General features: G+C 43.0%; 1 protein-coding gene across 1 annotated transcript in view; it reads right to left on the reverse strand.

Annotated features, from left to right (window-relative positions):
- LOC139575914 (anoctamin-5-like) overlaps window positions 1–13,329 on the reverse strand; it is a 26,751-nt gene continuing 13,422 nt past the window's right edge. Inside the window, exons 4-21 of the mRNA XM_071401353.1 lie at window positions 12,829–12,936; window positions 12,092–12,160; window positions 10,982–11,266; window positions 10,774–10,893; window positions 10,538–10,653; window positions 9,771–9,905; window positions 7,332–7,437; window positions 6,965–7,025; window positions 6,695–6,846; window positions 6,513–6,587; window positions 6,165–6,393; window positions 5,727–5,905; window positions 5,491–5,588; window positions 5,172–5,293; window positions 4,836–5,041; window positions 4,454–4,656; window positions 4,153–4,258; window positions 1–3,952 (exon numbers count right to left, since the gene is read on the reverse strand). Coding sequence (XP_071257454.1) covers window positions 3,734–3,952; window positions 4,153–4,258; window positions 4,454–4,656; window positions 4,836–5,041; window positions 5,172–5,293; window positions 5,491–5,588; window positions 5,727–5,905; window positions 6,165–6,393; window positions 6,513–6,587; window positions 6,695–6,846; window positions 6,965–7,025; window positions 7,332–7,437; window positions 9,771–9,905; window positions 10,538–10,653; window positions 10,774–10,893; window positions 10,982–11,266; window positions 12,092–12,160; window positions 12,829–12,936 — 2,589 coding nt within the window. The 3' untranslated portion in view covers window positions 1–3,733. The remainder of the gene's footprint in view (window positions 3,953–4,152; window positions 4,259–4,453; window positions 4,657–4,835; window positions 5,042–5,171; window positions 5,294–5,490; window positions 5,589–5,726; window positions 5,906–6,164; window positions 6,394–6,512; window positions 6,588–6,694; window positions 6,847–6,964; window positions 7,026–7,331; window positions 7,438–9,770; window positions 9,906–10,537; window positions 10,654–10,773; window positions 10,894–10,981; window positions 11,267–12,091; window positions 12,161–12,828; window positions 12,937–13,329) is intronic.

Here is a 13,329-nt window from a genome sequence, read left to right on the forward strand (position 1 = left end):
TTTAAAATCCTGAAATATTTTATTTAAAGCAATTACATTATCAAAATGTTGTTAATAAGTTCAATAGCCTTTCAAGGAAAACAAGCAAGACACGACATATTTAGACAACACAGACTATGATATAAAAACATATGAGTTTCGAAACATCATAGGAATAGAACAATAGAAAGTTATTGTTTTTGAAGAACATCCCAAAAAGTAAACATAGACATTTAAGGCATTGATCTACTGGTCATGTACTATGGCTTCCACCCTGCATGCAAGAAGGACATGAGGAGTCAAGAGTCTCCCAATGGATTTTGTCTGTATGGCTGAGAGTGGTGTTAGTCAAGCACTGGGATATTGACAAGCCTGAGATGGTACATCACTATGTGACTTTGAGGTTGAAGTTATACCAAGTAAAATCATCCAAGGGTATAGTGTCCACCTTCAGCATGAGAGGCTATTAACATTTACAAAACAGATTAGTTCAAAACAGATGAACCTAGAAAAAGCCTACAGAATCAAAACTGATCAATAAACTACAGAAATACCTAATCTTACATTGAGTAAACTATCCTTTACAAATGTAATCTGTACAACAATCTAAATAATAAGTGGGTTGTTTACTGAAATTAATGTGGCAACTACTGTACATATCCCAACATTCTTCATGTGTATACTGGCTGTGATAAAATAGTGTGAATTTATTGCTGTAAAGTGGACAGTTCACTCATGTTGTTAAAATATGCATGTCTCCTTACATTGAATGTCTATGGGACACGAGATTGTGATGCATACTCTGAGTCTATATACTGTATAGCTAACACCTCTGTTTGCACAAATCACACTACAGTAACTTGAAATCGATTCAATAAGCTACAGTCCCTTTTGAAGTTGAATTTCATAACAATTGTTTTGAAACATGTAATCTAAAGTCAACTTTCCTTTTAATATGAGACCATCCAGACATGTTGGAATGATTGACATTAAACAGTAATAATGTAGTGGAGTTTTCTGTCTGAAAGACTCATTGGCTAAATCAAATCAGTCCCATATAAGTGCTCTGTGCTAAAACAAAATTAAAAAGAGAAGGCCATCCATTGTGCTACGGAGTACAGACACAGAGTATGACAGAAAAAGCAGACAGGAATGATCAACTTAACTTAAGTGAGTAATGACTAACAGGGCTGAGGAATTTGATTTTCCTGCTTACAATGAGTTTGATAAGTGTCAAAATAAAGAGCAGATAGATACATGTGCGAGTAACACAGGCAAAAACACATTTGCCTCCCACACCAGAAGAAATCATATGTACAAGATGCATATCTCGCCATAAATCTAAATAAGAAAGAGGAATGCAACCCCAAAAACATGGCTAATATTTTGTCTGGTATGACTTAATATGCCACTCAAAACATTTCAAATGGAGTGTAGATTATATCCACTGGAAAGGGCTCTATCAGACCAAACATACACTACCGTTCAACAGTTTGGGGTCACTTAGAAATGTCCTTGTTTTTGAAAGAAAAGCCATTTTTGTCCATTAAAATAACATCAAATTGATCAGAAATACAGTGTAGACATTGTTAATGTTGCAAATGACTATTGTAGCTGGAAAAGGCTGATTTTTTATGGAATATCTACATAGGCGTACAGAGGCCCATTATCAGCAACCATCACTCCTGTGTTCCAATGGCACGTTGTGTTAGCTAATCCAGCATCCCGGAGTCGCCTCTTCATTGTTGACGTTGAGGCTGGTGTTTTGCGGGTACTATTTAATGAAGCTGCCAGTTGAGGACTTGTGAGGCATCTGTTTCTCAAACTAGACACTCTAAAGTACTTGTCTTCTTGCTCAGTTGTGCACCGGGGCCTCCCACTCCTCTTTGTATTCTGGTTAGAGCTAGTTTGCGCTGTTTTGTGAAGAGAGTAGTACACAGCGTTGTACGAGATCTTCAGTTTCTTGGCAATTTCTCACATGGAATAGTCTTCATCTCTCAGAACAAGAATAGACTGACAAGTTTCAGAAGAAAGGTTTTTGTTTCTGGCCATTTTGAGCTTGTAATTGAACCCACAAGTGCTGATGCTCCAGATACTCAACTAGTCTAAAGAAGGCCAGTTTTATTGCTTCTTTAATCAGGACAACATTTTTCAGCTGTGTTAACATAATTGCAAAAGGGTTTTCTAATGATCAATTAGCCTTTTAAAATGATAAACTTGGATTAGCTAACACAACGTGTCATTAGAACACAGGAGTGATGTTTGCTGAGAATGGGCCTATGTACACCTATGTATATATTCCATAAAAAATCTGCCGTTTCCAGCTACAGTAGTCTTTTACAACATTAACAATGTCTACACTGTATTTCTGATCAATTTGATGTTATTTTAATGGACAAAAAATGAGATTTTCTTTAAAAAACAAGGACATTTCTAAGTGACCCCAAACTTTTGAACGGTAGTGTATATACAGTAGACGTTGGGGTGTATTACCCTCTTGGACCATTACAGTAGCTCTATCTATCTAGCATTACCCAGCTGAGAGAAACCGTTTTTAAAAGGGCCACTGCAGTCAAAATGCTGTTTTTCCTGTGTTTTATATCGCAATTGTACAACAGCTGATGAAAAAAACACTCTAAAAGTGTGAAAAAATGTGATCAGTTATTTCCTGATATTTGCTGGTTGAACATACAATATACACAGGACCTCCTAATCATCAGGTTTGCATGGATGGGAGTTTCAGCTTTCCATGGTGACATCACCAAGTAGTAAATTGGTTGATGGACAGATACAAAGAAAGTTCCAAACCTCTCTGCCAATAACAGCTAGTTTTGAGTTTCCCCCTCCCCACTCAGACTACTCCCAGACAGTCCTAGCAAAATTCTTGCTTGAAAAAATAGTTTAGCTATAAAGCAATTTTTGCCAATTTTTACGGTAATTGTTACCCAGAAATGATTTGATATTGATTTACAAACGACTGCATTGGGCCTTTAATTTACAGTTTTTACATTGACTCCCATGAAAATATCTCAAATACATGACAGTAACGCAAGGAAAACACATCACATTTAATGTAGCCCAGCTACAGCCAAATTGAAGCAGATAACATGCCAACATCTGAAGGCAAATAAATTAGATTTTTATATGTTACATTCTATCAAACATGCATATTTCTTTAAAGGTAATTTATTAGATAGCTGCTGATAAAAGCCATGGGATATCTTTGGCAGTCTTTGCTGGACATTTGTTAGTAACATATTATGACATTGTAGATAAGGTGAGCATTAGATTACATTTGTTTCAAGAAGCTGTATATTGTCTGGTACAATATCATGAATCCCAATAGCATTTAACTGAACACTTAACAAGTTGGCACATACTTTTGTAGGATTCCATAATATCCTATCACGATCAACACTGGCACTGAGTGACTGAATCACTTGCAAGAAACATCATTGCACTGAAGATATGAAGCAGCATTGGACGCTGAGAAAAGGTGACGAGATGTGGTCATCGATCAAATTAATCCATCCCTGCCTCCAATGACAGTCCTAATATAGGCGAAAAGGTTGAAATCTGCTAGCTGCTCATTTGAAAATGAACAAACAACAAAACAAAGAGAAACAATTGATAGGATTGCCCCACTGACAGAAGCCCTTTACTGTACTTCTGTTTTCTATCAGTGGAGGAGACTTCACAGCAACACCCTCCCAGTTAGGTTAGCCAGGTGGGTGAGAGTTACTGATTGGGGGGCCTACTCAGATAACACGTCATGCTTGTCGGTGGCAGTGCAGACCTCAGGTTTGGGTTCAATGATAAAACTCTGACTCAGCTGGATCTTGAGCTTCTCAACCTCGTAGTTGTGCAGGTATTCCTGGATGAGGTAACGTTCCCGTTTAAGCCGAGCCTTCACCTCGGATGGCACATCCGGGATCAGCCAGGCCACAAAGAACTTCACCACAAACACCACGTGCTGATGGGAAAGGAAGACATTTTTTTACAGAGCATACCATTATCACACACTCATCTTATGACGTACAGATAATAACATGTTAAAAGACAGTGATAGCAAAGATTGGGCTCTGTTGCGTACTGTATATAATGGAGAGAGCACCTGCTGGTTTAGAGTGGAGAGATGTGCTGTGTTCCATAGACATATTTTGGATGGCTTACCTCCATGATAATGATGAAGGCCAGTTTGGCTGCCAGGATGTGCCAGAATTGCATAGTGTGGGAGTACTGCCTCTGGTGGCCTGGAGGGTAGCGGTAGTCACGGTACCTGAGACAATATATAGGGCCAATGTCAAGACACAACAACTACATACAATCGTGCTAAACCCGAAGCATTGACCTGTCCTCAGTAAACATCTGGATTAATACAATCGCAGCTCCATAGTCAAGACGTCAAGTGAAGTCAAGACAAAGGGTATTTAAATGTGCAAGTGAGTGGCCTGGCATTGCAGTCGCTTCCCACCTGCAGGTGGTGATGATGGAGCTGTTGAACCAGGCAGGAATCGCCCCCTCCTCGGGCGTACTGAGGAGAGGGATCTGGGAGATGTCATACACTGACAGGCTGTTGTTGATGTAGCCACTCATGGTGGCTTCAGAGCCAGGGTGGTAGGTATACAGGTAGACCAGGCGGGGGATCATGTCTGAAGTAAAGGCCATGATGAATGCCTGGGGAGATGAGATAGCATGAGAGGGGATCCGAGACACATTGAACTATTGAATTACTGTATTTTGATTATATAGTATATATGAATTATAAAATGGGGCTGTTCAACAATAAAGACATAGATTTGAACACTTGATAACAACAATGTGGCTACAGCTTAATAACATTTAATCCTTCTCACATTGGTGACAACGGACAAGATGGCTACCACATTGAGGATCTCCTGCCATGCTCCGATGTTGTGGGCCTTGGCCGCCACAGGCCGGCGGAACTGGGTGGTGAACTTCCAGGAGTCCACTCTGACCTCCAGGATGTTGTTACAGAGGGCCAGCAGGGGGGCCAGGGGGAAAGAGGCCACAAACAGAGTGATGAAGCCAAACTGGATTACTGCAGAGAGAGAGAGAGAGAGAGAGAGAGAGAGAGAGAGAGAGAGAGAGAGAGTGCATGTTGATGAACAGCCCTACACCGTCTCCTGTCTATGTGGGAAGAGAGTGGAGTGGGTTAAGGGCCTCCTTACCCATCTCCAGGTACTCATAGAACAGGCCCAGCTGGCTGAAGTTCTGCAGGTCGTGGTCCTGCTCCCAGCGGCTGTACTGGTCTTTCCGGGCCTTCCTGCTGCACCACCAGTTCCTCAGCAGCCTGACAGGATATAATATAGATCAAGAGAATATTGAACTCTGAGGAGGGCACGCGTACAAATTACATACTGAATGTCGGACATCTTTAACAAGTTCAACCTGGTTCACACCCCATGGTGGAGTAAATATGCAACTGAAAGATCATCGAGGTACATTTCGCCGTCTATCAGAAGTAGGTCAGAGGTCAGTGAAACTCACGGCAGTAGAGCCTCCTGGATGTTCCCACACACCTGCTTCCCTGTCATGACAATCACCAGCTGGGTGGTCAGCTCAATCAGACAGCCTCCTGGGTCACACTGGGACAAATTACAGTGGGTGTTTAACAGTTAGGTTTGAGATCAAAACATAAATACTGTAGTTTACTCTTCAAAAGGTGTGAGTTTCATATGGTAGAATGTGTTCATATACTGTAGATGCTGTGTGACAAAGCTCACCTCCTCGTTCCTCAGCGTGCTGTATTTGCCAAACATGTACGTGTATTTGCCTGGGTAACCCACAAACTTGCCCTTGAAGAAGGCCACGTAGAAACATGAAGAATAGTAGTTGACAAACTGGAAGAGGAACATCTTCATTGTCAACTTGTTTTCATACTCCAGATGTGTCTTGGGAATTTCTGTTGGAGCAAGTAGTTGGAGGTCAAAGCCATTCAAGGCACACCAGCTACCTAAACTAATGGGTGCAATGTACTACTGAGGTATGAGTGAATCTTTATAGGAGAGAATTTTTTTTTTTTTTAAATGAGTAGGAAATGTATAGTTAATGTGACCTGGGTTAAACATCACTTTAACTTGATATGCCCTCAGTGTTCCATCTCCCTGCATTTCCTGCTCCTACTGAGAAAATCGTCATGATAGTGAGCTACTCCTCCTCACCCATATCTGTGATCCAAATGGCCACTCGCTCATAGAAGAAGTTAAGGATCATAATGATGACAAAGTTGATAAAGGAGGCGGTGACAGAGGTAGCGAGCTGCGGGGTGATGAGAGAGCCCACCAGATGGATCTTCTTAGTGGGGCTGTCCTTCATGATGCTGGCGAAGGCCGCATACACAGCCAGCCTGTAGACTATCACCCCAGTGATACAGGCCACAATCAGAAGCATCTGTGGAGAATACAAAATCCACATGCTACAGTGCCCACTTACAGCGCACATACAGTATACTGCACACTGGTGAACAAATTCTTGCAGACACACAGAGTTGGTGTAGTATGTTGGCTTACCCAGAACAGAACAGTAACCCCAGAGAGGCAAAAGCGACCACACTTTTTGGGGAGGGGTAGGTATGGCTCCATTTCCTGCACAATAACAAATAACGGAAAGCCCAGTCAGTAGCTTACATTGAATACTTTAGAATTTGCACAGTATTACAAGTAGTGTGTAATAACCAGTTGGCAGCCCGTACCTGGGTGATCCGGTTGAGTCTCTGGTCAGTGCACCTCGTCTCAAACTCCGGGCGGATCTGGAGCTGCTGCTGCTCCTCCTCGAAATCCACCAGGTCCCATTCATACTCCAACTGGGCCTGGCGCCGCTTCCAGAACTCCAGGAACAGAGTCACTGCAGAACCGACAGGGTCATTACACTCTAACAGTAACAGTCTGCCTCCCTCACAGGGGATGTACTGTAATTCTCCAACAGGTTAAATACAGTAACAACAGAGTGGACAGACACTTACCCCAGATCCCCATAAACATGGCAAAGAACACGGTCCCCTCGTTATCAAACAGATGGGATTGCTGGAAGAGGGAACAAGGGACAGGATGAGCTCCTAACCACCCAGAGGAAATGACATGCCGTGCTTTGGCCACAGCAATATGACATACTGCACACTCAGCATGGGAGATTTCACTGGCTTTGATTGACAGGCTGGTTTAAACAATAAGCTAAGCATGCAGAATATTTACACAGCCATCATTTTTTTAAGTGTGAAGAGCCATCAATAATTAGATGTAATGGCCAATCATCATGAGATTATGATTAGCCATTTGAGGAAAGATTACATTGTGACTGAATGACAGAATATATTGTATATGTTCCCTTACCCAGGATGAGAGACACGTGGAGTTGAGCTTCCAGTAACTACACTTCTTATCACACAGCGGACACATCACAATACTCCCTCCAATGCTGGGGTCACAGATCTCCTTACTGTGGGAGAGATAAATAGGAAGAATAGAAAGTGGGAAAGAACATAATACATTTGATATGACTTCACATGTCTTGTATAGACTGACAAAGTTGTGTGATTTAGTGTACTGTTGGATGTGCAACAACAAAGATGTATTTTTTTTTACACAATTATTATTAATATACTGAATACACACCATTAGGTGTGTGTGTGTGTATGAGAGCCCACTTGGGCATGATTCAAAGGCTGTGTTTAAACAGGCAGCCCAATAATTCGTATTTTGAACATTGATATCAGATCTTATTTGTTGTTACTTTAAAAAAAAACTTTTGTACTTTTTGTACTTTTTATTTTAAACTCGGACAAAACAGATCTGCTAGTTCTAGGTCCCAAGAAACAAAGAGATCTTCTGTTGAATCTGACAATTAATCTTGATGGTTGTACAGTCATCTCAAACAAAACTGTGAAGGACCTCGGTGTTACTCTGGACCCCGATCTCTCTTTTGATGAACATATCAAGAATATTTAGAGGACAGCTTTTTTCCATCTTCATAACATTGCAAATTTCAGAAACTTTCTGTCCTAAAATGATTCAGCAAAATGTATCCATGCTTTTGTCACTTCTAGATTAGACTACTGCAATGCTCTACTTTCCGGCTACCCGGATAAAGCACTAAATAAACTTCAGTTAGTGCTGAACACGGCTGCTAGAATCTTGACTAGAATCAAAAAATGTGATCATATTACTCTAGTATTATATTACTCCTCTCTACACTGGCTTCCTGTTAAGGCTAGGGCTGATTTCAAGGTTTTACTGCTAACCTACAAAGCATTACATGGGCTTGCTCCTACCTATCTTTCCGATTTGGTCCTGATGTACATACCTACACATACGCTATGGTTACAAGACGCAGGCCTCCTTACTGTCCCTAGAATATCTAAGCAAACAGTTGGAGGCAGGGCTTTCTCCTATAGAGCTCCATTTTTATGGAATGGTCTGCCTATCCATGTGAGAGACGCAGAACTCGGTCTCGACCTCTAAGTCTTTATTGAAGACTCATCTCTTCAGTAGGTCCTATGATTGAGTGTAGTCTGGCCCAAGGGTGGGAAGGTGAACGGAAAGGCACTGGAGCGACGAACCGCCCTTGCTGTCTCTGCCTGGCCGGTTCCCCTCTCTCCACTGGGATTCTCTGCCTCTAACCCTATAACTGGGGCGGAGTCACTGGCTTACTGGTGCTCTTCCATGCTGTCCCTAGGAGGGGTGCGTCACTCGAGTGGGTTGAGTCACTGACGTGATCGTCCTGTGCGGGTTGACGCCCCCCTCGGGTTCGTGCCGTGGTGGAGATCTTTGTGGGCTATACTCAGCCTTGTCTCAGGGTAGTAGGTTGGTGGTTGAAGATATCCCTCTAGTGGTGTGGGGGCTGTGCTTTGGCAAAGTGGGTGGGGTTATATCCTGCCTGTTTAGCCCTGTTTGGGGGTATCGTCGGACAGGGCCACAGTGTCTCCCGACCCCTCCTGTCTTAGCCTCCAGTATTTATGCTGTGAAGGTTAATGTGTCGGGGGGCTAAGGTCAGTCTGTTATATCTGGAGTATTTCTCCTGTCTTATCCGGTGTCCTGTGTAAATGTAAGTATGCTCCCTCTAATTCTCTCTCTCTTCTCTCGGAGGACCTCAGCCCTAGGACCATGCCTCAGGACTACCTGGCCTGATGACTCCTTGCTGTCCCCAGTCCACCTGGTCATGCTGCTGCTCCAGTTTCAACTGTTCTGCCTGCGGCTATGGAACCCTGACCTGTTCACCGGACGTGCTACCTTGTCCCGGACCTGCTGTTTTGGACTCTCTCTCTTCCCCACCTGCTGTCTCTAACTCTGAATGATCGGCTATGAAAAGCCAACTGACATTTACTCCTGAGGTGCTGACCTGTTGCACCCTCTACAACCACTGTGGTTATTATTATTTGACCCTGCTGGCCATCTGTGAACTTTTGAACATCTTGGCCATGTTCTGTTATAATCTCCACCCGGCACAGCCAGAAGAGGACTGGCCACCCCTCAGAGCCTGGTTCCTCTCTAGGTTTCTTCCTAGGTTCTGGCCTTTCTAGGGAGTTTTTCCTAGCCACCGTGCTTCTACACCTGCATTGCTTGCTGTTTGGGGTTTTAGACTGGGTTTCTGTACATCACTTTGTGACATCGGCTGATGTAAAAAGGGCTTTATAAATACATTTGATTGATTGATTGATCTTCTGCCAATAATTGGGCGAAATATTAGAATTGGGCTGCCTGTTTAAATGCAGACAATTAACTGTTTTCCTATTTTTCAAAAAAGGCACCTTTCTGCCCCCTGGTGGTACTAACCTTGTTAAATTGTCATCGTAGCTTAGCACACCATAGATAAAACATATGACCCCCATGACCGCAGCAAAGAACAACATCTCTGTGTAGAAGCCCAGCCAGGCAAAGTAGATCCCAATCTTCTCCCCATAATACTTCCTGTTAACAACACAGAGATAATTCAATTTATTTGGCATTAGGGAGTAGGGACACTTAGTACTTGCATGCTGTTATAGATCAGGTGTTCCCAAACTTTTTCACTCGGGGCCCCCCTTCCATCATTGGGGGACATCCTACGTCCCCCCCCCCCCCCCCCATGTGCACACCACGTCTATTTCTATGGGCACAGGGACTGTTCATGACACAAACTGTTCACACCGCTCTTGTTGGTAGAGAGAATGTTGCAGGTTTAAAGCACATTTTCGTGCAATTCTAGACATTTTGTCATGTCTAATGTGTATTCATGTGACATTTGAGTGACAACAATTATTACAACAATATCTATGGGCTATAAAACCTAAGTAAAAAAACGTTAGCTGACATTTCTGACAAGTTATAAATAGCTCTCTATGGTATGCATTGACTGACATGACAAGAGGAACTGATGATGCACTACCCAATTTCGAAATTGCACCTTGTGCATTCTACTATTACAACTTTCAAGAGTAAGTTTAAAGCCGGACTGAGTTCGCCCACCTCCCCCCTCCCCTCCCCTCCCCCTGTTATAGACGTAGATCTTTGTGTCCATGCATGGGGGAAATGTAACCGATGTCCAGCCGATGTTGTCTTACCTGATGAGGTTGAGGGGCTGCTCCTTGTAGAAACAGAGGAACCTAGCCCAATTCTTATAGAGATGGTAGCGTTCGCTCTCACACTGCTCATTTGTGTTCCTCTCCCAGTATCGACACTGACAGCACAGAGGACAGGAGAATAATCCGTTCTAGTTTAGAAAAAATCTGACATCCTCACATGAAATCTACTGTGAGTATGTTGATGTGATGTAGGTGGGGCGTCACGTGTTTCTTACATCATGAAGTGGGAAGGCTGAGGTGTAGGTCCCGTTGTTCAGCAACCGCTTGATACCTTTCTTGTCTGTCTCCTTGCGGTCCTCTTTATTGTACGGACAGCGAGACAGGATGTAGTACACCTGACAGGAAGGGACATCAGATCAGTGTGTGTGTGTGTGTGTGTGTGTGCGCGTCTCTCTGGATTCTGTGTTAAGATTCTGTACTCACTATTCTGTTGCGTGTAGAGGGGGGGAAGAAGGTGTCTTGGTTTTTGATGAGGAAGAAGTCTATCTTGTCCTTATCAAATGGAGAGGTGAAGTAGTCAGGCTGTGGGCGCATCACCTTCTCTGGCAGGCGGAACGGTCGGGAGAGCCACTCCAGTGGAACGTCCTGTCCGTGGGGGATGTCGCTTTCCTTAAAGGGAACCTTGATCTTCAGCACGTCAGCGTAGGTGGCCAACACCTCCCACGGGGCGTGGATCTTCAGGAAGTATGTTTTCAGATCATCCGAGTCCTAAGAGGAATGAGTTGAGAGAGGGCAGAGCGAGGCAATTTGACTGACCATACAATTTAAGCACAAAACAGAGGAATCATTTAAAATAGAGTAGATTTATGATATTTTCAAAATTTTCCATTTGAATATAGTACACATTTTCACCTAAAAGTTTGTAAAGAAAACATAGAAACACTGTCTGTACAAAATATTAAGAACAGCTTCCTAATACTGAGTTATTTTCTTTTTACGCTCAGAACAGCCTCAATTCATCGGGGCATGGACTACAAGGTGACTCCAATGCTTCCCACAGTTGTGTCAAGTTGGCTGGATGTCCTTTGGGTGGTGGAACATTCTTGATACACACAGGAAACTGTTGAGCGTGAAAAACCCAGATGCGTTGCAGTTCTTGACACACACCAACCTGTGCGCCTGGCATGTACGACCATACCCTGTTCAAAGGCACTTAAATCTTTTGTCTTGCCCATTCACCCTCTGAATGGCACACATACACAACTAATGTCTCAATTGTCTCAAGGCTTAAATATTCTTCTTTAATTAACCTGTCTCCTCTCCTTCATCTACACTGGTTGAAGGGATCATATAAGGTAAGCTTTCACCTGGATTCACCTGGTCAGTCTATGTTATGGAAAGAGCAGGTGTTCCTAAAGTTTTGTACACTCAGTATATGTTAAACACCCTTCTACCACTGAGGAAAGAAGAATGTGGAGTGAAATTCACCTTTAAGAAAGCTCTGCTGAGATATTCCCCACTTTGCAGTAATGTGATGTGCTGCTGCATGATGACCACTAGAGGGCCCCAGCGTGCCACAGATGGGTAACTCACCAATTTGTCCTCAGTCTCAAGCTCCAGTCCAGCCTTCTTAAGGTTGGCCTCAAACTCCCTCCTCCTCTCCTGTACAAATACAGATACAGACACACATGCACTTTACGCAATAGCAAGTACCAGGGCAGAAAAGCATTTATCCTTGTATCTCCCCCTCTATCACTTTATCCTTCCATCCATTCTTGTATTCTAACTTCCCCATTCATTCTCATAATTTTTCCTTGGGAGGATCCATTTTGTTCTTGTGGAAGCTCTGTTGAAAGACTGCCTGGCACCAGTCACAGCATTCTCAAAGTCCAAAAATCAGAAGCTAGAGGGCCTTGTAATAATGAAATTTGGTCTGTCTATGGTCTGTCTGTGGCATGAAATCTTTGCTTCTCTGTCAAGAAAGAGGTGATGCAATTACCCCAACAACAAAGTTTCAACCACTGGGAACTTATCAGCCACTTCCTTTTAGCCACCTTCTCCTCTTACCGCCCTGATTCAGGCTGATTATGAGTCATGGTCACGTGGTCAGTTGACCCCAGACACTGTCTTTACTGTGAAAAAAGGTATTGCAACAGACAACTAAAATAGCTGTGTTCTTATTGAAGTCGTTCAGGCTCAAAGCACGCCTGACCACTCCAAGGTTAATGCTCTGTGCTGTCATGTCCGTGTTGATAAACTGCCATGTGTCTCTCTGTAACCACACAATGCTCTCTGTCTCTGTGTTGATGATGGTGCGTTATGCTGCCCACCTGCTTCTTCTCTCCATCCTTGTCGTCTAGGTAGGACAGTATGAAGTCAATCCTGCGAACCCCGTCCCTGAAAAACACGGTGTCTTTGTTCTGCTGTAGTCTGTCAGTCTGGAGGGCAGACAGAGAAGAGTGTCAGAACACTAACCCACACAAACTATTTCTCTCCTCCTATGAACAGAGAACATCTGTTTACTGAATGTGACGATGTACGTTAAAAGTACATTAAAAGTACATGGTCGTAGTTTAGTATATAGTTTAGGACACACTCAAAATTAAATAAACAAATGTATTTTGTAATGAGTGTGGACTTTCTCTCTTTTGTGTGGTTTGTCTTATGTAACTTGAATAGGAGTTAGGAGGCAATGGCTCCTGGACACTTTCCAGTGAAGGCATGCCTATCATTATGCTAAACGTAGCCCTCAACTATGGGAAGCAATGTGGTACATACTGCACTAGGGCCTGAAATGAACGTTTTGGTTTTTATAATAACGTTAAACCTAG

This window comes from Salvelinus alpinus, chromosome 5 (assembly GCF_045679555.1).
Source record: "Salvelinus alpinus chromosome 5, SLU_Salpinus.1, whole genome shotgun sequence".
Classification (NCBI taxonomy): Eukaryota; Metazoa; Chordata; class Actinopteri; order Salmoniformes; family Salmonidae; genus Salvelinus; species Salvelinus alpinus.